General features: G+C 48.4%; 13 protein-coding genes across 13 annotated transcripts; 5 read left to right on the forward strand and 8 right to left on the reverse strand.

The window, feature by feature from the left end:
* Positions 1–204: 204 nt before the first annotated feature.
* Positions 205–1,279, reverse strand: BHQ10_000300 (uncharacterized protein; the record flags this gene model as incomplete). Its single annotated transcript, XM_040875208.1, has 2 exons — positions 205–630; positions 680–1,279. The coding sequence occupies 2 exons, from the start codon at positions 1,277–1,279 to the stop codon at positions 205–207; spliced, it is 1,026 nt and encodes a 341-aa protein (XP_040728805.1).
* Positions 1,280–1,792: 513 nt separating this feature from the next.
* On the reverse strand, positions 1,793–3,618 carry BHQ10_000301 (uncharacterized protein; the record flags this gene model as incomplete). Its single annotated transcript, XM_040875219.1, has 2 exons — positions 1,793–2,984; positions 3,041–3,618. 2 exons carry the CDS (start codon positions 3,616–3,618, stop codon positions 1,793–1,795), a joined length of 1,770 nt encoding a protein of 589 aa, XP_040728806.1.
* Positions 3,619–4,386: 768 nt separating this feature from the next.
* On the reverse strand, positions 4,387–5,565 carry BHQ10_000302 (uncharacterized protein; the record flags this gene model as incomplete). Its single annotated transcript, XM_040875230.1, has 2 exons — positions 4,387–5,131; positions 5,180–5,565. The coding sequence occupies 2 exons, from the start codon at positions 5,563–5,565 to the stop codon at positions 4,387–4,389; spliced, it is 1,131 nt and encodes a 376-aa protein (XP_040728807.1).
* Positions 5,566–5,820: 255 nt separating this feature from the next.
* On the forward strand, positions 5,821–7,227 carry BHQ10_000303 (uncharacterized protein; the record flags this gene model as incomplete). The annotated part of the gene is made up of 4 exons (XM_040875241.1): positions 5,821–5,842; positions 5,899–5,920; positions 5,974–6,469; positions 6,535–7,227. The coding sequence occupies 4 exons, from the start codon at positions 5,821–5,823 to the stop codon at positions 7,225–7,227; spliced, it is 1,233 nt and encodes a 410-aa protein (XP_040728808.1).
* Positions 7,228–7,834: 607 nt separating this feature from the next.
* Positions 7,835–8,337, reverse strand: BHQ10_000304 (uncharacterized protein; the record flags this gene model as incomplete). The annotated part of the gene is made up of 2 exons (XM_040875252.1): positions 7,835–8,131; positions 8,197–8,337. 2 exons carry the CDS (start codon positions 8,335–8,337, stop codon positions 7,835–7,837), a joined length of 438 nt encoding a protein of 145 aa, XP_040728809.1.
* Positions 8,338–9,455: 1,118 nt separating this feature from the next.
* On the forward strand, positions 9,456–9,943 carry BHQ10_000305 (uncharacterized protein; the record flags this gene model as incomplete). The annotated part of the gene is made up of 2 exons (XM_040875263.1): positions 9,456–9,489; positions 9,597–9,943. The coding sequence occupies 2 exons, from the start codon at positions 9,456–9,458 to the stop codon at positions 9,941–9,943; spliced, it is 381 nt and encodes a 126-aa protein (XP_040728810.1).
* A 2,829-nt stretch (positions 9,944–12,772) lies between these two features.
* Positions 12,773–14,665, forward strand: BHQ10_000306 (uncharacterized protein; the record flags this gene model as incomplete). Its single annotated transcript, XM_040875274.1, has 1 exon — positions 12,773–14,665. One exon carries the CDS (start codon positions 12,773–12,775, stop codon positions 14,663–14,665), a length of 1,893 nt encoding a protein of 630 aa, XP_040728811.1.
* A 621-nt stretch (positions 14,666–15,286) lies between these two features.
* On the reverse strand, positions 15,287–16,319 carry BHQ10_000307 (uncharacterized protein; the record flags this gene model as incomplete). The annotated part of the gene is made up of 2 exons (XM_040875285.1): positions 15,287–15,864; positions 15,935–16,319. The coding sequence occupies 2 exons, from the start codon at positions 16,317–16,319 to the stop codon at positions 15,287–15,289; spliced, it is 963 nt and encodes a 320-aa protein (XP_040728812.1).
* Positions 16,320–17,171: 852 nt separating this feature from the next.
* Positions 17,172–18,582, forward strand: BHQ10_000308 (uncharacterized protein; the record flags this gene model as incomplete). Its single annotated transcript, XM_040875296.1, has 2 exons — positions 17,172–18,318; positions 18,374–18,582. 2 exons carry the CDS (start codon positions 17,172–17,174, stop codon positions 18,580–18,582), a joined length of 1,356 nt encoding a protein of 451 aa, XP_040728813.1.
* A 239-nt stretch (positions 18,583–18,821) lies between these two features.
* Positions 18,822–19,717, reverse strand: BHQ10_000309 (uncharacterized protein; the record flags this gene model as incomplete). Its single annotated transcript, XM_040875307.1, has 2 exons — positions 18,822–19,532; positions 19,592–19,717. The coding sequence occupies 2 exons, from the start codon at positions 19,715–19,717 to the stop codon at positions 18,822–18,824; spliced, it is 837 nt and encodes a 278-aa protein (XP_040728814.1).
* A 745-nt stretch (positions 19,718–20,462) lies between these two features.
* Positions 20,463–21,231, forward strand: BHQ10_000310 (uncharacterized protein; the record flags this gene model as incomplete). Its single annotated transcript, XM_040875319.1, has 2 exons — positions 20,463–20,808; positions 20,864–21,231. 2 exons carry the CDS (start codon positions 20,463–20,465, stop codon positions 21,229–21,231), a joined length of 714 nt encoding a protein of 237 aa, XP_040728815.1.
* A 153-nt stretch (positions 21,232–21,384) lies between these two features.
* Positions 21,385–23,811, reverse strand: BHQ10_000311 (uncharacterized protein; the record flags this gene model as incomplete). Its single annotated transcript, XM_040875330.1, has 1 exon — positions 21,385–23,811. The coding sequence occupies one exon, from the start codon at positions 23,809–23,811 to the stop codon at positions 21,385–21,387; it is 2,427 nt and encodes an 808-aa protein (XP_040728816.1).
* Positions 23,812–24,458: 647 nt separating this feature from the next.
* On the reverse strand, positions 24,459–27,249 carry BHQ10_000312 (uncharacterized protein; the record flags this gene model as incomplete). Its single annotated transcript, XM_040875341.1, has 9 exons — positions 24,459–25,260; positions 25,309–25,481; positions 25,530–25,733; positions 25,783–26,077; positions 26,125–26,498; positions 26,553–26,699; positions 26,754–26,864; positions 26,921–27,058; positions 27,127–27,249. 9 exons carry the CDS (start codon positions 27,247–27,249, stop codon positions 24,459–24,461), a joined length of 2,367 nt encoding a protein of 788 aa, XP_040728817.1.
* Between the last annotated feature and the right edge of the window lie 641 nt (positions 27,250–27,890).

Raw genomic sequence — 27,890 nt, forward strand, 5'->3', positions numbered from 1 at the left:
ACCGTAATTTTTTGTAAGATCCCATTATAAAAACCGCTCGAGTTGATAGTTACTGGAACCTTAGAGGCTCAATGGAAAAGTTCGAGATGAACAACATGTTCTTTGTTACCATTTGATTACTGCAAGCAGTTTTCATGATTGATAGCATCTAAGTTGATTTAAGCCTGACAATCATATGCTTGTTCCACGCGATCATCTCTACCCCTACTCGGCTGGCAAGACTTTCTCCCAATCCTGTTTTTCAATCCACTCTTTCACGGGGCTCAGTTGCACTGAAACCCCCAGCTCACTCGGCTTCAGGACCGTCGTGTCAACCTTGTCTCCGTAATAACCAAACTCCATGGAAAACCCAACCATCTCCCGACGACTGCGCTGGAAATCGGGATCGCCCTGGTTAAAATTGGGTCCACTATCAACAAACTCGATATCTTTCCCTAATATCTGAGCTATGAGCTTAGAGATATCTTTCATGCTGAGCCACTCGTTGACGCCGATAAGCTTCTTGCCAGGTGCAGCACGAATCAAAGCTGCCACCAGTGGGCCGGTGTCTTGCACGACAGAGTACCAAGGCCAGTTGAAAGTGGTGAGAGGTTCCATACCCCATGCGATGAGACTGTCTTTTCCCTTGTTCTAACAGATATATTAGTGTAGGATTCTAGGTCGAAAAATAAGAACATACCCATTTAGGGCAAAAATAAAGATCTTTTGTCCCCCAGATGTAATTCTCGAGATAGAAACCAGCGTAGAAAATGCTGGTCTTCTCCCAAAGCTCTGGGTATGTTGACTTGCCATACTCTTCCGCGGATGCTTTACTATCGTAATAGTACACTCGGGCATACTTTCCCTCACTCAACCTATCCGCATAGGGAAGGCTGGAATAGATGAATCTTTCTAATGTTCTAACTTTAGAAGCAGCGTCGATGATGTTCCTATTCTGTTGGGCTTCATAGTCTCTAATATAAAGTCCAGGGCTTACGGCAGATGTGGCAGCTTTCTCTAGTAATGATTGATTCATCATGGATTGGGCGAAATCGGTCATGCTAAAAATGACCGACGCACCCCTAAAAGCCGCATCTAAGGAATTAGGATCATCAAAATCTCCGGCCACTACCTCGACTCCCTGGGAGGCAAGTGCAATGGCTTTGGCAGAGGATGGATCTCGAGTGACGGCACGAAGTGCATATGGTGATGATGACAGGGAAAGGAAGTGTGCAACGACGGAACCTCCTTGGTTTCCTGTAGCACCAAGGACGACTAGAAGAGGTTTTGTGGAGGACATGTTGCGTTTGACATAGAAAGATGGACGATATAGAGTGAAGGATGCAAAAATGAGGTCTGGTTGCGTTATAGTGTTGATTTATATACATAGTAGGTCATCCCATTGTGGCTTAGGGCTTGGATACTACATGTATCCGTTTTGTCCGAATACCCCGGACGAAATTGACCGATGAACTTTTCCTAAGATACTGTGCAAGCAAATCTTCAGTAGAAAGTTTCATAGTCAAATACAAGAAAAGTACACTTACGAATGATGCCCACTTGCCTACCTTAGTCTGAAATGGATCGATATATCGCTTTGTTGGCTTATGAGCATGAAATTCAGACACCATCCGGTTGGAGATAGGACCTAATGTATCTCAATAAAAAGCATCAAGTAACTGATTGACAGTGCGACGGCGAAAAAAGGCACCACGTTCATTGCACTTGGAAACAACTATAGGGTATATGAGAAATACAACATAAGCACAGACGATGATAAATATAAATGCAACATGCTGTGAACGATCACGAATCAGACTGACTGCAAGACATCCTTCAACCCAGCGAGCATCTCATCGTACCACCTAGATCCCAACCCTGTATACCAGTGCTGCCGACCTGTGATCTTGAACAGGTCTTGGGCTTTGGTGGCAAAAGACCTCGCACTATCTATATCATTCAACCGGAGCTTCACATAAGCAATCGACGCATACGTGACTGCAGCTCCGAAGTCCTGAGAACCAGGATGTTTTTCAAACATGCGCAACGCACGTTCCCAGTACTTCAATGCCAAAGCCCATTCGCCCTGAAGATGATGTACTCTCGCGAGGCCTATGTGCATGCGACACACTGCCCGGACCCAGTTTTGGAGCCCGCGAGTACTCCAAATATATCGATTCATATCTCGGTATAAGTCAAAGGCTCTCCAGTACTCGCGCTGTTGTAGAGCTGCCTCTGCTTGAGCAAAAGCCAATTTCAGGATGTCAGTCTTGCATTGGCCCAGATTGGTCTCGTTGCTTCTCTTCTCACGCATACTCTCCAATTTCGCCGATACTAATATCTCCGCTCTGACGGGTTTTTCTAGTTCACAGTATGTCTCTGCTATCTGTGAAAGCAACTCGCAGTTGGAGTCCCCAATAGATACAACACCTTCAGGGTAAGCCCGCGCATCGTACACAGCTTCTAGCAGTTCACAAGCATCCTCGAAATGACCTTGAAATCGCAACAGTCGACCCCAGGCAAGAGCCTTATGCTGTAAGACGAGCTCCTCCATTGTCGATATGTGATTCAAATTGATAGGGCGGATCTGCAACAATAGTTCAAAGGCTGCCGCGATGCCTTTTTCGTTTCGCAGATGCTGATTACAACGGGCCAGAAAGACCTGTCCGGAAAGAGCATTCAGCTTGTTGCTAGCATGAGAGAAACCGGCGCATTCACTGTAGTCTTCAAAGCTCATATTTGAGCAATTTTGAATAATCGTTTGCAAGAGAATCATTCTCTCGAGGCATCTGTCCGGTGTTACCAAGTTGGATGCAATCTTGCCCGCCCTTTCGATGGCCTCTAATCGCCATGCGGTTGATGACAGACAAGAGCTGTGGACCAGAACATAAGCCAAGGTTTTTCTCATGTCGTTTGTCAGGGCGCCTAGAGCTTGTAGTGCATCGTAATGTTGGGAAACGACATGTTGGAGCTGGGGTACGTATGCCGAACCTAGCTCGCGAAAACTGATATCGTTAGTCAACCTAATTATACACCAAGCTACAATACGAGAGCGACTCACTCAGAATCCAAGTGAATATCCACTGGAAATGCATGACAAACAAGCAGCAGTGCCTGCAGCATCCCATGTTGCGGGTCAACAAGACTACTCTGTTTGTACATGGCGCGAGTCGCAGCATCCATCCTGTAAATATCGCAATCTCCATGACCAGGGTACGTGGTACGAACGAGCGCCCCTCGGAAACATAATTGGTCGATAGCATTTTGAAGATGGTCAGCATCAGACAAAACTCCAACCAAGTCCGATGCAATCTTCGTCTCTTCTGGCGATACGTCCTCTGGCTCTCCATCTAGATTCCATCGTCTCTGTGAACGGCCGGCACGCATCAGCAACGATCGTGGAATTCCAGTATCGCCGTCGAGATAGGCTAATGTATTGGCTAGAGTTAGGGTAGGATCGTCCATCTGGCTGATGCCTGGATGGGTTGGGATGAGCCGGTTAAAGCCCCATTGTGTTCCGTGGGTGTAGGAGTAGACTGGGATGATGAAGGAGACATGTCTACCCTGACCTTGACCTTGACCTTGACCTTGACCTGGGGCGGGGGCGGGGTGAGAGTAGTGAGTTGGCTTGGTCGTCATTTTGATTGACAAGCGGAGGACTCTAAGTAGTCAGACGTTCAATGTCCAGAGTCGAAATAAAGACAACAAAGTGATTGTGCTGAGGCTTGAAAATCCGACAGCCGCATGTTTTTATTAGCAAGGAGAGAAGAGGTGCATGGAGATGATGACAGAGATGAAGTGTATATATGTCGTCTAGGCAAGAGCTCGTCCCATTGTGGAAAGTAGCAGAACGCTAATCAGGACAACTCCGTCAACGCAAGTTACACGGCAAAGCTGAAAGGAAAGTCAGCTGAGAATAGTTACTTGACTGAAGGGTGATTAAATGAATGATAGATAAAAATCGGTGAGGTCAACGGCTGAATTAAATGGAAAAGTAGTGGAGTGTTGACGGCGAGCCTAGACTCCGAGTCTGCGTTCCCAATCTAGCAGTGTTTCGCCACTTCGACGAGCATCAGAAGAGTCAAAGAGACGTCTGATCTGTCATGATCATAGATCGAATATGGAAGTATTTGCAGGAAAATCGTGTGTCCAGCTGATAGAAATATATTAGTGGAATGAGTTCAAAATGAGCCTCCAGGAAAGAGGACGTTAAGTCCGAAATCCCCACCATTGTTTTACTTTGGTGTCTCCGGATACAGGCAAGGAATCAGTGCGCTTACAATGGTGGGTGCTGTCAATGCTGCGAAAGGCCATACTATACCCTCGTCTTGAAAAAGCTTGATAATGTTGACAAAAAACACTTGCTTTGATGCTAGAATTACAATCCAACAAGACATCGCTGATGATCTATGCCTTATTTCTTTTTCCCCTGCCAGTTTCCGCAAAACCAGCCTTTCGCTTTTTGCTCTGCGACGGCTCAACACCCAGAGTATGTTCTTCGTCAGAGTCATCGTCACGGCTTTTCTTCTTCTTGCCATGCTTGTTCTGGTCAAACTCCTTCCGCGCTTCGTCCACTGTAGTTTCATACTGCTCCAGAATTTCAGCCGCATTGGGGAAGCCAGAAACACCGAAATTCTTCAGCACGTACGCAACTCGTTCGACGTCAGCGCAACTGAACTGTCGACGCTCCTCTTTGCTGTCTTCGTCATCTTCACCATTATTCAATCGATCCCTGAGCTTGAACACCTCTTCATACAACTCTCGATATTCCTCCATATTGTATTTCACATCCAACCGTCCATCATCTCTCGTCCGGTTTGTAGCTTTCTTGTAATTGTACCGATTCTTTTCCGAGCCTGGGAATAGATCGAGGCATACCCACCAATAGATATCATCACTGTAGAAAGGGATTTCGTTCTGCTTTCCCTCTGTAGCTACGGCAAGAATTAAAGAGGCTGTTGCTGTACCTACGGCGCGAAGGGGTTTCATGAGGATATCTTGACTCTTCTTGGGGAATGTTTCTTCCAAAGTATCACGGGTCGGAGTCTTATCGACGAATGCTTTGAAGGCGTCGCATGTTGTCTTGCGAACGACATCGGGCTTGTTGGTTTTGATCATACCTGCCAGAGCAGGACGGTACTGGCCGTGCTTACTAGCAACGTTAGTATAGGCGTACACCGCTGCAATGGGAGAAATTTACAGCTTCCACTCCATCAACTGCACGAGCTCATCCTTGTGCATGAACAACGGGCCATAGCTCTCTCCCTGTTTCAAATGAATAGCTCCATTCTTCTTTTTCTCCTCGCCATCCTCTTTTCCTTCTTCCCTATCCCTCAACACTCGCGGTATGGTCTGATACCTCCATTCATCCAATTTGAAATATTCATCCGTCTGTTTGTCGAAGATAGGATCTTCCTTGTTCATTCGTTCCGGATGTTTTCTGTGTTTTCGTGCGTGGGTTGCGACAAGTTTGCGCTTATAGCTTTCTTTCAGGGTTGCTGGGTACAGATCGAGGAGTTGCGTGAAGGTGGCAGGCGTAATGTCCCCTGGCGCAAAGGATGGGTATGTCGACTTATTGTCCTCCATCTTGAATTTATTTTAACATTATCTCTCGTAGCGTAGCTTCCAAAGAGGGTTTCAAGCCAATTCTCCGCGTCCTCAGTCCGCGATAGGAAACAATTATGGGACCAAATATATGGACTAGTACATATCAGGACTAGTGTTAGCGCATACAGCACGGAGTTTAAGCAGCTCTCGAGCCTCATACTACTTGGATCTGGACATAATCACTCAACGCGCTTGCAGTCAATTGTTGTCTTATCTAAGCGAAAGTGCGACACCATGAGCGTTATCCTGTGTACAGGTTAGTTTTCAAGGAATAATGGATGCGTTGAGATTATCGCTAACATTACTATACAGCGGGGTATGACCATACCATCCGGTATGTCTTCTCCATCAGGCCAAATCGCAGGCACGACAACTAACAAAAAATAGGTTCTGGGAAGCCCTCTCTGGAATCTGTTCGCGCACCCTCCAACATCCCGACTCCCAGGTCAACCGTCTGTGCATTACCCCGGACAAACGCTACCTCGCCGCAGCGGGCCACACCAATGTCAAACTCTTCGACATCAAATCCTCCAACCCGAACCCGGTGATGACCTTTGAAGGTCACACGAATAATATCACGGGAGTTGCATTTCACTGCGAAGGGAAGTGGATGGTTACTAGTTCTGAAGATGGCACCGTCAAGGTCTGGGATACACGATCGGGCAGTCTGCAACGAAACTATGTGCACAAGGCTCCGGTGAATGATGTAGTCATTCATCCGAATCAGGGAGAGTTGATTAGTGGTGATCGCGCTGGAACCGTTCGTGTTTGGGACTTGGGCGAAAGTGTGTGTACGCATCAATTGATTCCGGAGGATGATGTTGCTGTGTCGAGCGTGAGCGTTGCAAGCGATGGTTCGTTGTTGTGTGCTGGTAACAAGAAGGTATGGAATACTCCGTCAAAGTGCCTGAAGGTCACAGAAGGGCAGGAATGACTAAAAAAACATAGGGAAACGTATATATTTGGCGCATGATCCAAGACACCGAAGTGACTCGCATTGTACCCATTGCAATGTTCCAAGCACACAGAGACTACCTTACACGAGTACTACTATCGCCAGACGTCAAACACCTAGCGACCTGCTCAGCAGACCATACCGCCAAAATATGGAATCTTGACCAGGCCTATCCACCTGCTGTAGCCGCTGCAGAAACAGCCGCTTCTCGTCCCAACAACGCCAACGGAACTGCCACTCCCACACCTCCTACCAACGGTGTACCCAACGGTAACGGCGTTGGATCTTCAGCCACTACAATCCCACAACCCACACGAAGCACATCCACCGACCTCGCAGCCAGCGATTTCAGCATGGTCAGCAGCGCCGCCAGCCTCAATCCGCTCCTCAGCCCAGGCCAGAGTCAGCAGCAGCAACAACAATCGAACCCGTTTCCCACACAACCCGACGGACCACCCATCGATCCGTCAACCGGCACCCCGTTCCTAGAGACTACCCTCTCAGGCCATCAGCGTTGGGTATGGGACTGCGCCTTCTCCGCCGATTCGGCGTATCTGGTCACCGTGTCTAGTGACCATTACGCGCGATTGTGGGAACTGGCTTCTGGCACGATCATTAGGCAGTATAGCGGCCATCATCGAGGCGCAGTTTGTGTTGCGTTGAATGATTATTCGGAGCCTCGCTAATTTCCTTTTGTGTCTGGTTGTTCGCATTAGCATGGAGTATGGGCGTTGCTGAATTTGCATATTTGTATGACAGCTGTGAATCTGATAGGAATATTTACGAGTTACGAAACAACCCTCGACAAAATACCTAGGTAGTGGGGAGATTTGAGGTATCGATTATCGTAAGTATAGACAACGAAGAATGATAACAGAAGCCGAAACAAATCAAGTAATATAACAACAACAAATAGAAAGCAGTAGTACTAGCAGTAGTAGAAATACTCATCACCATCGGATATCATAACAAAAACGAGATTCATCAACGCCCTTCTTTGGTGCTCTTTCTCTGCCCTCTGTTTCGCGGATAAATGTTGATTATACATTCATGGAATTGGTTCAGGTAAGTTCCATCTCGACGGGATTTCTTGTATCAATCTGGATGTGTTGTTGTCCTTGTCGCGAATCATACGTACAACATCGGCCTCTTTGTTTCAGTCAAAGTCGGCGGGTTCCATGTTGTAGTTGTCTGTCGTTGTACTCGTTCTCTCTTCATCCTCCCATTTTCCGTGGCGTCTTTCATTCCCACAAATTTTTCTTCTCCTCTTACACTCCGTTCTTGTTTGGTGGCTTAACCCATCGCAAACCAGGTCACGCTAACAACGACATCCAACCCCCTCTCCTCACCACCGGGGTATTTGAACGTCCACATACCGTCCCGGTTCACATCCCAGTACGCGCCGGAAGCCGAGTGCATGCCGCGCTTGCCGATTTCTCCGGAGCTGCCGGCAGCGGCTTTGTCGATTACGCCTTGTTGGACGATGGTGCTGTTTACGGTGAAGCGGTAGGGTGGTGTTGTGGGGGTGGTTGTTGTGGTGGATGACTGTTCGGGAGTTGTGGCTACGATGAGCGCTTTGAGGACGGAGTTCTGTATTTTGCAGGCGTTAATGTTTCTGTTTTTGCAGAGTCGGGTTCGCAGTCTTGGCAACGTACGATGATGCTGGAATTCCAGGTTGCGACCTGTGTGTGGTCATAGCTGGACGCTTTGAGGAGAGCTCCGTCGCATGCCTGTTGTTGAACGACGTTAGTGCTGGTTTCGCTTTCGCTTTCGCACGCAGTGGGCGCATGTCGCATTTCGCGTGTACGGCGAAGCAGACTATAGGCTTTTGGACAAACGAACCTCGGTCGCAATCTTTGAGAGCTCTGAAGGAGGAAGAGGCTGCATCTCATAACATTAGTCAAACGCGCTCAAAAGCAGCTGAGCAAGAGCAAACTCTAAGCTCTAGCTATCGTCAAACAGACGCGTGATGCGGACATACGAAAGATGAAGGTGTAGGCTCGACTGCCATGTTGCAAGACGGTCGTGTTATTGAAGAGTTGAAAGGAGTTTTTGGCGATGGCGCAATGTCTGTAGAGGATCAGTATGCTGTACCGTCGACCCGACAATTGTATGGACGTGAACAATGGTAGTTGCGGGGGTTGTACGGAGTAACGTGAGCCGCAGAGGAAGAGGAAGATGGAAAACGGACGACGACCAAAGCGCCTCGTCCGTGCGGAGGTTTCGGTGATGATGGCTACATACGTACCTTGGGATTGGACGCGGGTTCAATGTGCTGAAGCTGCGAGGCTGTGTCAACTTTTAAAGTGCAGGTAGTGTGGTGCGTAGAATATGGAGAGGTTTCTGTCTCGTGTTGTACGGAGCAAGTTTACTACGACGTAGTTAGTGTAGTCATAACAATAATAATAAGAATTGCTGTGGCAGCTTATCGCCATCGTCATTCGTCCGCGCCGCCAACCGACGTCGGACGTAGCACCGTCTAGCCTGTTTCGGGTATAGTGCAGCGCGAGAGTCGGAGTTAATTACCCCTTCGGCTGACCATGAGCAATCTCCGGGAGCTCTATACCGGAACAGGTGTAGTGTCTGGAATATATGTTTCTCCGGAGGCCGGTCTACCTACGGTTCCCGTTCCCAATAACGGCGGTGCTTCGACGCACGTGAATGGCCGGAACGATCTTTTGCTGCTGCTGCGAGCGGGGCTACGTAATTCTCTGGACGAAGCTTCAACTTTGCTTTGACCTCAACTACTTGGTGAGCTGCATTGCTTATCGATATTCATTTTTTATTGTTATTAACCATTGCATCGACTGCATTGATATAAAGGTGAGTCTTCTGCTGGCATTGCAATTGGAGGCTGGTCTGAAGCTCCTGGACGACGCTGATAGCGTAGCCAACAGCAAGCTTAACATTCATCATGTCGACACAACCTCTTCTCCAGACAGTTCCAGGTTCGTACTCATTTATCATGTCAATTGCCAGTCAATTGCACGCGCAAGAGCCGCTAGCGGATCTCAATGACGCAACGCAATGCATCGACCTCACTAACATCACCCAGGCAAACGGATCGCCCTCCCCACTCGCGTCGAGCCCAAAGTCTTCTTCGCCAACGAACGAACATTTCTCTCATGGCTCAACTTCACCGTCATCCTCGGCGGTCTCGCCATCGGTCTCCTCAACTTTGGTGATCGCGTTGGCCGCATCTCCGCCGGCCTCTTCACCATCATCGCCATGGCAGCCATGATCTATGCACTATTCACTTTCCACTGGCGGGCCCAGAGTATTCGGAAACGTGGACAGAGCGGTTTCGACGATCGATTTGGTCCTTCGTTGCTTGCGATTTCATTGTTGGCTGCTGTCATTGTCAACTTTGTGCTCAGAATTCGGGAGACAAATAAGGCCTAGGCGGTCGACTCGGATTTGACAGTATTATTGAACGTGTACAAACAGTCAAAGGTCAAGGTCGGCGACGGTGTACAAAAGTCAAGCAGGCGTTATTTGGTCGTCTCGATTGCCATTTGCTAGATGCTATTTCTTGAACTAGATGTTATGGATGTGCGGATGTTTATGTCATGTTTTATGTCGTTTATCTAGGTGACATTTTTGCGGATAATTATAGATCATATCACAGATAAATTGAACCACGGTCACATGATGAGTCTCGGTGCTTTTGACCATAGTCTCTGGTTTGTGCAACTTGGTAAGCTGATATGCTTCTAGTACGATTCCATGGCTTTCACATTGTTCTAGTTCATCCAACTTCTTTGGCCGAGAAATGGGTTCAGAGTGGATTGACTCATGTTATCAGTAGTAGCCTGATAAGATAGCGCTTCCAGAAATACTTCAAGCCCGGAACGACCAGACTAATCGACCGTCTGCACGTTATCCAGCGATAAGTCGATTCTATTGGACGTCATCTGACAGGCTACTTACTCAGTAGTACATAGTATATCTCCGTAGTTGACTTTCATTGGCTGACACAATCAAGCATAGATACAGATATGAATGTTTTTTTGTTTTAAGTACTCCGTAATCAATATTTACTACAAAGCATTAAGTACTAACGGAGTAGATAATTAAGTGACTAGTTAGTTAGTGTCGTAAGACCATGATCTGACAGGACAATATGTTATGTATCAGATTCGTCATCTTGCTATATCCGGCACACCAATCACTAGCGATAGTCGTGTGTATGGAGATCGTACTAGGGTAGCGTGAACCTGAACCAGGCAGCAGGATTCCAAGTCATAAATACATATGCTTGGCCCACACACACCTCGCAGTACCAAGGTTGTTTGTTTGTATGTATTCGTATCCTACCCAAATATCCCGACACTGCATAATACGTACCTTGACCTGACTCTCTCTTCCTGATACACTCAAAGTACGGAGCACTTGCGTAAGATAAGTATATCTCCCAATGAGGAATGGCGTTTGGCGGTCTTTGAGTGATGCTTGCCGATGATGACGCCCAGTGCTCCACCGGCTGAGATCTGAGACGTGCATCGGACCCGCGCTAGAATTGAGCCTTGCATCATATCATATTGGGACTCCGTACATCAGTCGACGTCGCACGATACCACATCGTACGTCGCAGTATACATACATAGTATATGCGCTCGATGTAGCGTTTGCCCAATATTGTGTGTTGTGGTGTTTTGTTTTGTTTTTGTCTTGTTTAGTGCTGCATGGCTATGTGGCTTGTCCATAAAAAACAGGCGATACGTGCTCTGGTCATTGCGTTATCGACTCGCCGGAACACGCCAATACGGTACCCGCGGAACATTCTGAGGCAAGAATGGCCAGCCAATGGCGGCTTGCGACTCGACACACTGGGGCTGAGTGTGGATCCGCCTATGCACTAGTTGATCTTAGGCCAGAATACGATGCATTACACGGGTTCACCCTGCATTCCTTTGAATCATCGCATTACCACGTAGGGACTGGACGTATCTTTTGTATTTGGACGCTGACTGCCAATGTTTACGAAGACGAGAGGATCTGTATGATTGTCACCCCTTTACGGTTTGACTTTCGTATGTCTTGTCGTCACACATCGTTGTTTCTGTTGTCTGGCCCCAATGATAGCTGGCAACGGATCCTTCATCCTTTACTAGCTAAACTTACATGTAACAGTTATCTCTTTATCTCTCCATATCCTCCGTTTTCTTTCTCTTGGCTTCCTGTCTCGCATACCCCCGATCGAATTCCAGTGTGCATTCTTCCGATCGCTCTCTACATAGTATCTGCATGGTAGTACCTACAATAGTCTACTTGTAGACGTGTCACATCTGATATTCAGACAGACAGACTCCGAGTGGGCCGTGGCAATTGAGTACGATGTACTATGTACATCGTAGCGTATAAATAATTAGTCGCAGGCCCACAGTCTGATTAAGCACATAGTCTATTCCAGAACATGCCAAGCCTAGCGTCAACGGACGAAAAGACTGGCCGGGCTCCTCCTTCCCCAACTCACCTCGCAGCGCCTTCCTGCGTCCGTGCTTCTTGCTTTCCCCTTACTTTCTCCTTCCTCTCTCTCTCCTTCCTTCCGTCGTAACAACTCACTCTCATACTCCCTCTACTCCTGCTTTACTCTCATATCTTCTTACTTTCAGATTCTCTTCCTCATATCAACTTTCCACGAAAACTGTCCCAGGCTGGACGCTTTCATAATCTCACAAGTCACCTACTCGCCACCTCTAACCCACGGTCTACCTCTTTTCAGTTACGGTACCCAGACCCAGCTACAGCCTGTCTACTATTCCGTGCTATCCCGGCTCTGAACCAGGATACATCTCAACCTCCCACCCGTCGCATGTGAAGCAGCCTTCCTCGCATCGCCCCTCCTTTTGTACTATATTATCTGCTCTTTACGGTCGCGTTTGTTTATATTTTACTATTTGCAACTCAACCGAATTTAATCCTTGAACTGTCCACTGGAGTGCTGGTCGCTGCCGCCCAACTGTGGAACAATCAGCCTAATACATTACCTCTCAAATTTCCATCGGTCTCTCGACACAGTCTCAGCGTCGACGCTGACTAAACCTGATGGGTCATCTAGCCACTCATACTAATACAACATAAATTTTAAATCTCGTGCAAGCGAACTTATATCCACAGATGGCGTTGTCGCATGGCGTCTTCCGCTTGCTACCGTGGACTTCGAGCTTGGGGGTCAATAAGTTAGCACCCGATATGCTAGTCAGTACAGCACCGCATAAGTCGCCTGTCATGGGGAGCGCGCCTCTTCAGTTGCTTAAACGCAAGCGAAGCGACAATCACGAGATCTTCACCGTTATTGACGAGCCTTCGGCGAAACGTCTCCAATCGTCTAATCAACCACCGCTGACCGAACTTAATGGGAGCAATGTTGCGAACCTGCCAACGCCGCCTAGTCAAGATGAAGCCTGTCATGAGTCGGCACCTTCGGCACCTTCAAAGACGAATGTCGCATCAAAGTCTACTACTACGCAGCGAACTACCCACGAACAAGAGAACCCTTCCAAACGCGCCAGTCTTCCTCCGAAACCAGCGAACATAGATATAAATGTCTTGCGCCAGTCGTTGGATGCCCAGCTGAGTTTGGAGGTTCTCTTGAAGCATAACGAGCTTCGTCTTATCGACCAGGAAATCGCAAAGTGCCAGGTGGCGTTGGAGCAACTTCGTCGATGTGCTGAGGTTCCCTATCCCGGTTCTAGTGTCAACGGCATTTCGCAGTCTGTGAGCAATGGTTCAGGGTTTGCAGTACCTTATTCAGGAACTGGTCCGCCMCCCGCCTCTCCTGCACCTTGGGGTGTGGCTGACGGTCCTTATTCTCGACACTACGCCAAATGGTTGTTGCCTGATTCTCGTTTTGATGGCGGCGAATCGCTCGACTTACCGCCTTCCAACGCCTCGTCTGCCGAATCACGTTACACTCGCGGAACGTTTACCGAGAACGGTTATGTGGCAGGAAAATCACGGGCTCAGCGCGGCAGTATGAGCACTAGGCTCGCGGCTTTACCGAATGGTTATCCCGTGGTTAAGGAGAAAGCCGGCCCGATGGTAATCAAGCGGAAGAGCGATAACAAGCAAGTCAAGCTGGTGTGTCTGGACTGTCGACGTTTCGATTTCTCCAGCACCCAAGGATTCATCAATCACTGCCGTATAGCGCATAGCCGTACCTTTGCCAGTCACGATGCCGCAGCCGAGGCGTGTGGAGAGCCGGTAGATGTCGACGAGGCTGGAGCTATTATCGGCGGTACTACACCAAATGAACCGCCTGTTGTTGTCAACCCTGGGTCTGTGCATCCTCTGATTCGAACGGCACATACTATCGAGAAGACAGTCGCTCCTTTGTGCAGTGAGACGCCAAAGGTAGCGAGACTGAAGAAGGGCCACAGCGCGACTTCTTCGTCTCCCTTTAAAGCTTCACCTGCTACGCCTCATCTTTCTTCCATGTTAGCCGACCTTGGCTCAAAGCTAAACTTGGATCAGATTGTTGGTGATGCGAAGACTACAGTCGACTTGAGCGAGTTCATGTCGGAAGGCGAATCCGAGGACGAGGACGCTTCTGAGGAACCACAAGTTGGTACAGGCGCAAGGTTACCTGCTCGCACAACCATGCCGCAAGCTGCCAGCCAACGACCCACCAGTAGCAAGCGACATGAGATGCCCATGTCTCGGGACATGGACGTTTCCACGCCTACGAAAGTGTCTCATGCACCTGTGCAGTATCAGACTTTCTTGCCTAGTGCGTTGCCTTTGGAAGAGTCGGGCGCTACGGATTTGATGCACATGGATGACAACCTCAGTCCTGTCACCGTGGAGTCTCATCAGGCACCCAGTCTGGTCAGCGATAACGAGGACGACGAGTTTGAAGCAGCTTCAGATTCGGACAACTTTAGCTCCAGATCATCTGATGATGGCCATGACGACGAGGAAGACGAAGACGACATCGAGGTTGAGGACGACGAAGCTTCGACGACTTCTACAAAGACCACGCATGAAGTGACCAGCTTTAGGCGGAATCAAGACAAGAAGCGCGATCGAGTTCTTCCACCTGCAATCGTGTCGTTGAATCCGGGCGGTAAACGTCAGAATTCAAAGTCCAAGAAAGCTGGCAACCAGAAGAAGGGCAATTAATCCTCCGTTCCTGTCACTTCAACTTCTTTTCTAATATATATTTGATCAAGATCATCTCCTTTCTTCCTACATTGTGTTACTCCCTTTATGTTCGATAAATTGTTATAATTATTTTTCTGGCCTGATTACAACTTACAAGGAGCGGGAGTCTATGGGCCGGGTTTGGGTATGGTCCTGTCTCCAGCTGGACTGAGGCTAGCTTCTTGATTGTCAAGGATGGAAGATGACATGAGGACATATGTCCTAGAGCCGTGTCTAATGCTGCTTCTGTTGGTATGATGATGTTACGATAGGTCATGTGATAAACAATACAAATTCAGTTAAATCTCATCCTTAAAACACAGTCACCTTGAATGTAGTAATAATATTAGCTCATTAATATTTCTTGACTCCAGTCTCTAATCAACTGGTTGACATTATATGTATATTTTGCTAGGCTGGTTCTATTTATATAGAGTAGGTGTAACCAGAAATCTATATGAAACCGTCGTCGCTCTCGTAACTGTCATCAATATGAACATGATTCCGCCAGAAATAAAATACATGAAGCACGCTGAAATCTGTCTATCTACCAAAAGCCCGAGTAAACATGCCACTAATCCTCCCTACGTATATATCAAATCAAGTCGATCGCCTCCCCCATCGAAACCTCCTCCTAGCATTGACATCCGTGCCCGCGGAACTCACACTCTGCTCCTTCTGCCGCGCTTTTCGCTGCGCCTTGAGCTGTTTCCTTGCCTTTCGGCCACCGCAACAAGCACAACAACACGACCCGACCTGCACGATGAACCCGAGCAGCGTCAACGCCGACGCAATCCACATAAATGCCAACATGGGTTTTCCGAGGTAGGCCTTGATATTCAAATCAGCGGTGTTGTTCATGAATACATTTTTGAAAATGACGAACATCACCGTCGCGACTACAGAGGCGACGACGGTGAATAGCGCGATTAGGAAAGTGAGTATGGCCATGGGTAAAGCCCGGAAGAGGATGAATGTTGGTCGACGGTGCGGGTGCACGGTTTCGTTGATGTGCTCATCTGCGGAGATGGATTGCGGGGGTCGATTGGATGTTGCAAAGGGGACGAGGAAGATGGCGATGAAGCTGAGGACTGTAGCAGAAATAAAGAGGCCAAACATCCAGTGCGATGCGACGCGGGCGATTTTGAGGGCGTCGGTGATTTCAGTGGGGAGGGCGACTAGTCATACATGTTAGTGGTTTGAAGAATATTTGATAATTGATATATTAAAGGTACGGGGGGAACGCACTGGTTGCACCGGCAAGAAGCTCGTTCAGGATAATCGATACCGGGTCAAACCAGTACAAGGCCTTTGGATGCGAGCAGCTCGTGATTCCGCTATCGTCGTAACCCTCGCAGTAATTCCAGAGTCCAACCTGGTAGAAATCATGGAGTCCAATGGAGCGAGCGATACTGTTGATAAAGACGGCATTGGGGATTGATTGCGGGATGACGTTGGCTGTGTCGAGTTTGAGGAAGTATGTCTCGCGTAGGACGGGTTTGTTGGAGATGTTTCCAATCATTACCAGCAGGAGGAAGATCCAGGCGAGTAGGTAGATGAGAGAGCGGACTAGGCGGTGCCAGACGACGGTTGAGTGCCGCCTGGAGCTTTGGATATTCTTCTCGGATGCCATTCTGTCGGTGAGCTAGAGTTGACAATGACGATAGCAACACCGGAGTCAATATCCAAGTAGAAGGGTAGAAGAGGATACACCTCTAAAAGAATTGCAGGAACAGACAAAAGCACACAATCTAGGTCTGAATGAGGGTTGAGGCAGCGGTAGTAGTTACCTAATGTCTGACCGAGTCGGCACTGACTAACTTGCAAGGCAACGGACAGGGGACACGAATTCAAGTGATCATGCCCAAAAAAAGATAGCAACAATTGTGATCATCGCAGAAGACCACACCGAGATGGGGAACTCTGAGGTAATCTCTGCGGCGGGAGAGTCCAGATCGTCTGCTAGTGGCGGGTGTGGCTTGCGATTAGTAGCCGCTAGAGACTCAAGGGGATTTAGGCGGTCTTAGAGGCTGGTCTAGGGCCGAGCTAGGGGCTGAGTAGGCGGCTTATTGGCTTGCAGGCCCCCCTAATGACGTCCAGGGGATCCATAGAGTCCACTCGGAGGGCTTCGGCAGTCTCATCTTGCGTATGACTGTGTGGCTTTGATAAACAATCACAGAAGGAAAAAAGAGAATAGAGACCCAGTCGGACGATTCGACACGTCATCTGCCACTGTCATTCTGTAGAGGCGTATTCTTAGTGTTCGTAGTGTTGTCAGTACACAATTGAGTCAACTGACATAGCCTGGTGATTCATCCTGAATCTGTATACTCCTAGCCAATCACATCCCCGCAGACAGGGTTTCGTGTCGGTCGAGACCCAGTGGATTATCTCCCACGGTTCCTGCCTCGTTTATCTATTGCAAGTATCTTCAACCTTGAAACAACAATCACCACTCTGGTGAAACTGCACACTGCGACTGAAGATGCTCTCGCTATGGATGGCAGTGGCTCTGTTGACAGGCGCCTTGGCCCAGTCAACAACATCCTCCTCATCTTCAACGACCTCTGCTTCAAACACAGAGACAGCTGCCATTGTAACCCTTTCTGGAACTGTTGATCCCCTCAGCATCGATGGAGCGACGGGCTCAGTCACCTATCCCTCCGTCACAACGACCGTCACTCTGTCCTCCGATTCAAGTACTCTGACAGGTACAGTGACGAGAAATGCAACCGATGCATACACAACCACTTCCGGCACGGTGACCATGCTCGTGGGCAGCCAGGGCACAACCACCTTAGCGCCCAATGCCACTGCCTCGAGGAACAGTACCACAACGACGAGCACGACTTCAACCACGCCCTTACCGACAAACACGCAGCCATGCAACGGCTACGTCGAGTTTTGCGCTCGCAATTACTCGAACGTCACCTACGTCGCGGCGCACAACAGTCCCTTTGACAGACAGGGCAATATCGCCTCAAACCAGAAATATCCGGTAACTACCCAACTCAACGACGGAGTCCGCATGTTGCAATTCCAGGTCCACCTTCAGAATGGAACGTTATATCTGTGCCATACGTCCTGCGACCTCCTTAATGCGGGTACACTGCAAGACTATCTCACGACCGTAAACAAATGGTTGAACAACAATCCTTACGAGGTGATCACTATCTTGATGGGGAACTACGACCTGATCGGTGTAGGCAACTTTACAGACTCAATTGTCAATTCCGGACTTTCGAAATATGCATATCAACCACCTAAGATTCCTATGGGTCTGGATGACTGGCCGTTATTGTCGGACTTGATCCTGACGCAGAAGAGGGCTATAATATTTATGGACTATAATGCGAATCAGACCGAGGTTCCCTACATATTGGACGAGTTTACACAAATGTGGGAAACGCCATTTTCTCCGACTGATCCTGATTTTCCATGCACGACGCAGAGACCTCCGAATTTGTCAGAGGAGAGTGCCAAGTCGATCATGTACATGGCCAACCACAACCTGAATGTGGAGATTTCTTTCTCAGGACTGGATATTTTGATTCCCAACACGGCTGTTTTGAATGAGACTAATGGTGTGTCTGGGTATCGTAGTCTGGGGTTGATGGCTGATAATTGCACTGGTAAGTTCTTTCTTCGTCTTAAAGCGAGACAGTATGGCTGAAATTGTTTGTATAGCAACCTGGGGCAGACCTCCAAACTTCCTACTTGTCGACTACTACAATGATGGCAGTTTCCCCGGATCAGTGTTTGAGGTTGCTGCTGATATGAACAATGTGACTTATAACGGTCATTGTTGTGGATCGACGACTTCGGGGGCTTTGAAGCTGCAGGTTCCAGGTCACTGGTGGGTTATCATGGCTGTCGGTGCTTTCCTTTTTTATTGATGATAGGTAACTGGGGGGTTTCTTGATTTTGGGTTAGACGGGTTGGCTGGAGTTAGGTGTTGTATATCAGACAACGAACATAGGATATCAATAACATAATTATCAAATCTATTTGAATAAGACTAGTCTACTAGATCACCCTGTTACTATTCTATACTATGTGTAATCCTCACACCCTGGCCAACCTCACTTAGTCACATGCAGTCTTCTCAACCACCCAGTTTACAACACGACACTAATCAGGCCTCATTTCTTTCACCCCCAACCAAAGCAGGCTCCTTGACACTCTCAGCAACCGGATGTCTAGCCTCACTAAACGCCAAATTCAATTTCTTGTAGTCCCACTTCCTCGTCATAACCACAAACAACCCACACACCACCGGACCTAGAAGCACATCCAAAACCCCAAAAAAGATGAATCCACCCGTGACGCGAATCACATTTCCGCCATCACTCAGACCAAATGCAATTGGGTACAGAATCCACAACCCATTCACAAACAGCGACAAGGTCATGTAATCGCGCGCTATGCCTAAACGCTCGGCAGCCTCGCGGCTTTCATTGAGCGTGCTCATCGCCAAAATAACGTATGCAAATGTGCCAAATGCGAAAAACCCCCATTTATATTCCGTCGTCACCAGGGCAGACACCAGGTAATTCAGGACCCAGAACCAGGAACAGAATACGTTGAGGATGATAGTCGTCCATGATATACCAGACAACAGGCCCAACGCTAACGCAAGCGAAGGGAATGAGACGGTCCAGTTGATGTATCTTGCGTAAAAGATTTGCCGTGTTGTGTTGTGCGCGGCGTCCTGTAGAGCGATCCAGCCAAGGTCAGAGGCCTGCGCGAAGTAGGTTACTGAGCCGACGAGGAGGGACATTGTGAGGAGGTAGTGGAAGACGCGGTCACTTTCAGGGGCTGTGAAGCAGGGGATCAATGTGCCGAACTGTTTAACACTTAGCTTTGTATACTTGTCGATTCTGGGGAAAGGGGATAAGGGCTCACGAAAGCGATGATGTAGATTGCGGTGACGGCCCAGAGCCAGTCGGAGCCGTGCTGGGAGAGGGTTTCTGCTACACCGGTGGCTGGGTTGACGTTCAAAGCGTCGTTGCCTCGAGTGAAAAGATCCATTGTTTATGGAATATGTATGCACAAATGAGCTTTAAGGAGAGTAGAAGTTTAATGGCTGACTGTATTGATTTGGTTGCATACACTGCGTCTCGAAGGACTGCAGAGTGATATATATATACTCTCGTTCATACAATGAGCAGCTATTCTGTGATTTGTAAGAACTGTCACCATCCGTAAATTCCTCGATCATCCGATCAATCTTTGATCCTCCGGCGTTGGTCGACCCTCCGAGCTGCCTGCTCTGCCCCTGAAGATCATCACGAAGCCTGGGACCAGCATATCGGAATTCATGGCAATGGTACCGAACTCCTTGCCATAACTTCAAACGAACGGATTCCGCGTATTGAAAAGCAAAGTCAGCCATATGGACTGGTAACGCTTCATGTTGGTTGTTAACATTGACCATGTGCTGGAAGAGGTCAGAATGATTCAGCGACCATCATTCTGACTAGAGACATAATCAAGTAGTCGTTATATCGGATCTAGCTTTCTATATATAACATCAGGTTGACATTTTTGAAAGCATTGATAAGTTGATGATGGTGGTTGTAAACTTGTAGTAGTAGAAGGAGGGACAAGCTAAGCTGGAGTAGTAAGCGGACCCACATCAAACGAGTCCCTCATCTTCATCTTCAATCCGTCAGAAACACTTTCGACAACCTTCCTCCTAAGGATAAAACCATTGCGCGACAAGTCAACATTATAAATAAAACGATCCAATCAATTCACACCTCCGCCAATCAGAATGGTCGACATCCTCCCCCTTTCGTCCTTCCCCTCGTACATGAMCCTCCTCCCCGCCGTACAAACATGCAACATCACCAACTTACCCGAAAACTACTTTCTCAAATACTACCTCTACCACGCCCTCACATGGCCGCAACTCAGCTTCGTGGCCGTCGTGCGACCGCGAACCTCCAAAACCGGTGCTCGGCAGGTGGACTATGACTACCCCAAAGTCGTGGGGTATGTACTTGCGAAAATGGAGGAGGAGCCGTCCGATGGGGTTGCGCATGGTCATATTACGAGTTTGAGTGTGATGAGGACGCATAGACGGCTGGGTATTGCGGAGAGGTTGATGAGGATGAGTCGTATGTCCCTAACGTTTCGATCTTGGGTATATACCGCATACTAATAGAGGAGTAGAACGAGCAATGGCCGAGTCCCACCGCGCACATTACGTCTCTCTACACGTGCGAGTTTCCAACACAGCTGCCCTACACTTATACAGGGATACACTGGGCTTTGAAGTGGAGAAGATTGAAAGCAAATACTACGCCGACGACGAGGATGCGTATGCCATGCGTCACGATCTCACGCCGCTGTGGCTCGATTGGTCCGAAGACACCACTGAAGAGAAAAAAGCAGTCGAAGAAGGGGATGAAAATGCCGATGAGGGTGAAGCTGTAGGTGATCTCGGCGCAAAAGAAAAGGAGAAGAAGATCCGGGTCAAGGTTGGGAGGGGTCTCGGGGTGGGAGATTTGGTGGAAAGGAATGAGGCGGCGGGTCGGTAATCTTCTCGGTCGACCTGACATATAATAAAAGCGAGTTCTCTTCTTGTGGATTATGTGTTAAGCTTATAGACATGAGCGCAGATATGTGATTGATGGATCACGCTTATATTTCGCTAGTAAAAACAATATGGATACATCTATCAAGTGCTATGGCTACTTCCTCTCAACTGACGTCCCATCCAGCTCCGCTATAAATGTACCAGCAATTTCGCTAGGAGGTCTCTCCTGACTAGGCATCTCTCTTGTCACGGCAGAATTTTCAGTCCCAGTTTCTTGCGGTGGTTTTACTGCAACATCATCTAAATCCTCAACAGCCTGCCCTGACCCCATCCTAGCAGTCCCCGTCTCCAAACTCGCCGTCGACGACGAATAAACTCCGCCAAACGTAGAAGTAGTCGTATGTTTCTGCTTGGACAGCTTCTTCATCGCTTTGCGTTGTTGTTTTTCATGCTCCTTGTACGATTTCTGAATCTCCTTGATGCGCTCTTTGTTCGCCTTTTGGATTTCTTTTACGCGTAGGCGTTGTGCTTCGGTCCACGCTTTTGCTGCTTCGTGCGGGTTGACAGCTACGGTAGTAGCAGATGCGGTCGATGTGCTTGTTGAAGATGTAATCGACGGGGATGTGTTTTTACTAATAACCTGAGTAATAGGCTCGCTGATCGTACGATCCAATGATTCTGGCGGTCCCATATGAACCTCCTTGTACAAATCGGTATTCGTATCCGACACCGTCCTATCAGGCATCCCACGAGATCGCGGTGGCTCTACATGCAGCGATTGTTCAGACACCATTGAACCACACGTCCGCTGCCGCTGCCGCTGCTGCTGCCGCTGCTGCCTCTTTTTCATATCCCGTCTCGCTTTCTGCATATCATGAATTTCGCGCTTCGCACGACGCTCAATCTCGTTGAATTTCTCTCGCAAGAGTTTTGATTCTTGCTTCATTGCCACCCGTCGCTGTTCCCTATTGGCACTTTCTTCGGGAGATTCCCATCGGCCCCAGGGGCGGTGGTGATGGTGCGACCTGAAGCGACCCGTGCAGCGGGACTTTTTCATAGCCTCGAGCTGACTACGGAGGGAGACCGCAGCATCGTAGAGTTCGTGATGGTGGTAGTCATCCAGCGATGAAAGTTGCGCTCGGATGGATGCGAGGTCGTCTGGTTCTAGATCCGATACCGACGAGACAGTGTCGATAGACGATACGGATGAGATCGATGTATCAGAAGCCGTAGATTGTCGTCGGGAACTCGGCTGTTGCTGTCTGATCAGATTGTTGTAGGTGAAGTCGTATGTTGAAAGATCGTAGGAATGATCACTCGGCATTGGACCAGGACGCGGATTGACGGCACGCTTCCCCATGTTAGACGCCCAACTGGCGATCCGATCTCCAGCTTGTTCGATCCTCTGTCCCTTGGCGACTGTCATGGCTTCGATCTGCCTTGCGCGCGCCAATGCGTCTTGCTCTACCTTCTTACTATACATTTCCACCTGCCGCGAACGGGCCAATGCACTTTCTTCCATCGCTCGACCATATTCTTGTGCCTGGTTGCTGATCTTGGTTGCGTATTGTTGCGCTATTGAAGTCATTTGCGCAGCCCAAGCCACGGGATGCGATTTCCACGATGCAGACGATTGATAACTCTCGGGGTTTATCATTCGGGTTTGGTTTCTTCCTTGGCCTAGAAATCCGCCGGATACGACGACGGGAGAAAGCTCAACACCAGCACTTGATGTTTGTGAGTCTGAACCCCAGCTGTTCTGTGCTACCGGTCTTCGTTTTATGATTTGTTTAATTGGTTGCTCCGTAGATACTGGAATCGGCGCGTTTGTCGAGTCATTTCGGCCGAGTCCGCGGTCTCGAGAGACTTTAGTTGCTTGGGGATAGCAATTTGGACATAAAGACGACGTCGGTCCTTCCTCTAAATCTGCCACATATGTCCATGTTATGTGGACTGCACGAATAGCGAAAAAGTGATCATTCCACTCCGTAATCACTTCCTTTATCCGCGCTGATCGCTGCTCATCGGTCTCTTGAGCACGATCCTTACGATCCCGCTCGATCTCAGCGCGTATCTGACGATGAAGTCTGTTCGATGACGCTGCTGGGTTGAGATGAGAAGGGAACAAGAAATTTAGAAATGTGTCCCAATCATGTTGATTGACTTCGCTGGTTCGGCTGTTCCAGCAGCGTGGTCTGCGGGGGAAATCCTTGCCATGACTGCGGGCGTAGATTGTCATGTGATGAATGAGCAGTTCTCGTTTGGCGTCTTCGGTTACTGAGACGGGCTGAGATCGTTCAGCGAAGTAGCCTGCTGCAGAGGCGAATTGAGCCGGGACTGTTGGCGCGGGATGTTCGGATAATGGCCCGGAGTCTGTGATTGAAATTTCCGGTGTCTCTGTTGTTGGAGTAACAATGGATGTAGATGTTGGCGATGGAGATTGGATGTTTAGCGAAGCGACGCTGGCCTCTAATTGTGGAGGGGGGAGATCCTCGTTATGTCCATCGACCTGTTCCTGTAGTTGCATAGGGTCAACTGCAGAGTAAGGTGGAGGAGCTTCATGTGGATGATCGGGATCCATTTTGAATGATTGAATGAACTAATTACTTCGATTCAGCAATGAGCCTGGAGTTCAGACTCAATTGACACTTTTAAAGAAGTTGTATCTTGATGCCTGACAGCACAGCCGGCGAGGTGTCACTGGCTTGGCGGCACTGCAGACACTGCCGCAGAGATCGTCCAGGGCTGCGCTCCGGTCGGTGTCTAAACTATTGAATACTCCTGACTGATTGTGTGGATGAACATGCAAAAAGTGATGATTGAAAGCAATGTCAAATGCTGGAGCCTGCGAGGAATTTATTAATCTGGAACGCGGTTGGCTTGGCCCGTATCCCCAAGCCTCAGCCCTAATCATTCGAGGATTAGTACCCACGTTTGACCCAGAACTACGCCATTCTCGTACAGCTGAATAATTTAACAAGATTGATATGATTTGCTAGAGCGTATCGAGTAAGAATCTAGCCAATGAGATCACAGAACTGTGTCAGCCCGTGGCAGAACTCAATCCGTGGCCTAAAAATATTTTGGTCAAGCTTTGTACTGAAAGCCACTAGCCGGTACGATTATGTAGCTACTCGACGATCGACATTTGATCATTGAAGCAGGAGGTCAACTTTCTACTATGCAATGACTAAGTCATACAAGCCAACTGGTAGAATCCTGGTGCCATTACCACGCATCTCCCCAACCATCTTCTTCACCTTCATCTTTAGGCTTCGTATCAATAATCTTTGCAGGTTTAGCAGCTGGCCGTGACGAGGCGGACCGCGAAACAGGCGCCGAACGAACGGGGAGTGTCTGTTTTGCTGCACTTGTCTTGTTACTATTCAATCCCTTCGGCAACGGTTTCTTAGTCTTTGCTTTCGACTGTGCTGCCAGCCAACCTGCAAAATCCGGTTCGCCGCCGTCATCGTAGGGCACTGCCGACGTTGAAGTAGTAGCTGGAGATGTTGGAGCTGGACTGCTGCCAGCATCGAAAAATTGATCTTCATCGGCTTTTGTTGCGTCCTCGTCGCCTTGGTCCCAGGCGTCGGCGCCCCAGTCGTCATCGTCTAATGGTTCTAGGGTGTCTATTGCTGTTTGCGCAGCTGTGTCTGAAGCAGCTCGTACTAATGCAGGGGCCTCGACCTGTAACCTTGAAGCTGTTTTCACGGGTCCGGCCATAGGAGTCGTTGTAGGTTGGGGTACGGAAGAAGGTCGAGCTAATTCAGTAACGGCAGGTGCGTTATTGGCGCTCGTAGGCTCTATTTCGCCCTTCGCGGCGGTTAGTTTGTTGGTGAATGAAGAGATGGCCCATCCGGCCCATGAAGTATCATTAGAAGTCCCAATTCGCGCGGCATTAGGATTGTTCTGTGCAGCCGGGTCAACAGCATTCGGTGGTGGTAATACTGTGTCAGCCATGGTACTGCCATGTTTCCGCACACGTTGTAGATATAAATCGAGGGTTTTGTTCGCCTGGTCTCGAACAAGCCTGTGACAAGTTAGATAGAATAAACCTAGACCTCGCTTCACAACTTACTTTTCTTTATCAAGTAATGCAGGACACAACGCTGGCATGATTTTACTTGCGCAGTCGTCTTCTGAAAACGATTCTATCGTTGCTCCAAAAGCCAGTAATCCTGCATTTCGTGCGTGCACGAAAGGATCGCGCACTGAGCGCGAGAATGCCGCTACCAGCACCTTTGATCTGGTCTAGACTCAATTAGTACAATATTCATGAGAACTGCGAGACATACTTACACCCGGCGAAAGGTTCTTTGCAATCTTTCCCAAACAAATCGTCGTGTTTGTTCGGATACCAGGTTGCTCATCATTTGCAGTACGAGCCAAAAACCGAAGTAACTCTCCGTTAATTACTCTATCAGACAGCTTTCCAATCACCGTCAAGACTGCCTTGACAGTTTGTTCTCGAACAACGGGTGCAACATCCGTGAATCCAGAAGTCTATACATGTGAGCATTCCGCATCAGATAGAGGCATAGGATTCGCTTACCATTTGTGGAAAGATCTTGTCAGTGACAAGCTTCTGTGGTAGACGATCAATCATCAAGGGAAGATTATCCAGCAAGCTAACCCTGATAGCCCGGTCGGGATTTGCAAACAATCGAACGATGACTGGAGTCAATCGGGACGAATATTCATCATCCGTGAGTTTAGTTCCTATTTTAACGACGGCAGTGAGGGCTTTGGGACCACCACCACCAAACTCTACCGATTTCAAGAGTTCAGGCAGTATCTTCATCTTGAAGAAGTCTTCGGGGAAGTCTTCAGATATGGAATCGAGTTCACTGAAAATGTAAGTATCGTTCCATAAGACTTGAGAATGTGCACTCACTTGAGGAACTCTTCCCGTTCCTCATCATTCTTCAATCCCAAACTTTCAATATCGTCGGTTAATCGAATCAGAGGCGTTTCAAAGAAACCACCGATCTTTTTACCTTGGTCAACAAAATTGGCAGCACTCAGTCGCAACTTAGGGTTGGCAGCGCTTAATCTTCGATAGCTCTGGTGCATGCTCGGCGGTATATTGGTCGTCTTTCCGACCTGATCGGGGCCTGTAAAGCTGCCATTGAAGACTTCAAATACTAAAATACCCAATCCATATGAGTCTACTGCAGCCAGCGGGTTCCGCTTGATGATTTCCCATCCTCCTTTGTTGATCTCGGGTGGCGCGTAGCGTGCAGAATCAGGTACCAGACTGCCGTATGTCTGTATCGCGTTCATGTTAGCAATACTTCGAAACAACAGTACTCATTCACGTACATAGATGACTGCATCATCGTCGTTCATGGAACTCAAAATATCGAATCCTCCTAACCTCCACTCCCCACTTTCACTTGTGTATATAGAAGATACTCGGATAGCGCCGTGTACGGAGGAAGCGTCTGCGTTGATGAACTTGAGTGTCGACTATCCGAAACATGTTAGATCTAGCGCATTCATGGTTTGAACCACTCAACTCACAGCTACAGTATATAGACCCCATTTCGCTGTCTCTTCCGTAATGCTCTTGCGCTTCACCGCCCAGGAAAGAGGCGTCACTCTTTCAGTAACAATATAGATATGCGATTCCGTCTATACCAGGATCAGTTGCATGTCCACTTTATGTGCCTGAATCGAGAGTGTCTTACTTCGATCGTATCCAGAACTCGTATTACGCCGGGATGTCTCAATGTCCGGAACTTGCGCATCGCATTTTTGGCGAGGGGAAGGCGGGATTTGTTTGCGTTGACGTCAAAGGTAAAAACGCTGCAATTGGAGCCGTCATCCTATTGCTCGCGCGCATGATCAGTATTGATTCTTGTAAACGAGGGACTGGAGAAAAAGAGGCGCGCACCCGCTTGGTCGCATTGTGTAGTGTCCATAACGACTCGTTTGAATCGACACGGTCCCCGAGGGAAAAGGGAAGAGAGCTTCCTTTCGAGATCGCCGAGGCAACGGCAGACTTGAGGAAGTCCATAGTAATTATAGTGCTTGTTTGTTGGTACGATCAAGTTCGCTCGTGCGTTGTAGTCGGCTGTAGACGGTCGAGAGGATCAGGGGAAGGAGAAGATGGCACGTCTTAGTGCTCCCATGCTGTCCAAATATCGCTAGCTCTGTCTTGTCTTGTATTCGTCGCAGTAACTTATCGTATTCTTCGAAAAGCAGTAACTGCAGAACAAACAAGACAACTAACACCCTCGAAGCATAAAGACAAAGTAGCAAGATGCCCCTCGATGTAGCTAACAAATAAGTGATGTATGCTTATCGCCGATTGGGCCTAGCGCCTGCCACGGTGGGACTCAAAGCCAGCTCCCCACTTATCCTTTTGGGGACTAGCTTTATTTTCGCCATCAGATCCACCTTCCTCTTCGCATTTGATCTGTCTCTCTTTCTACCATCGCCGACTCTTTATTTCGAGCATACAGCTTGATGTAGCTGCTATATAGGTAAGATGGTTACCAACATCGAAGTACCACCCTCCCTTCTTGAATTTCAATCTCTCCTCCAATGATGCGAACTTGGTAAAAGGTCAGATCATCAAACATACCTCCGACAAACCAGAAGAGCAAGAAAAGAAGAGGAACATCATACCTCGAAGGGGCTATTCCCGGGTTATGA

The sequence above is a fragment of the Talaromyces amestolkiae genome (assembly GCF_001896365.1).
Source record: "Talaromyces amestolkiae strain CIB chromosome Unknown scaffold1.1, whole genome shotgun sequence".
NCBI classification, from domain to species: Eukaryota; Fungi; Ascomycota; class Eurotiomycetes; order Eurotiales; family Trichocomaceae; genus Talaromyces; species Talaromyces amestolkiae.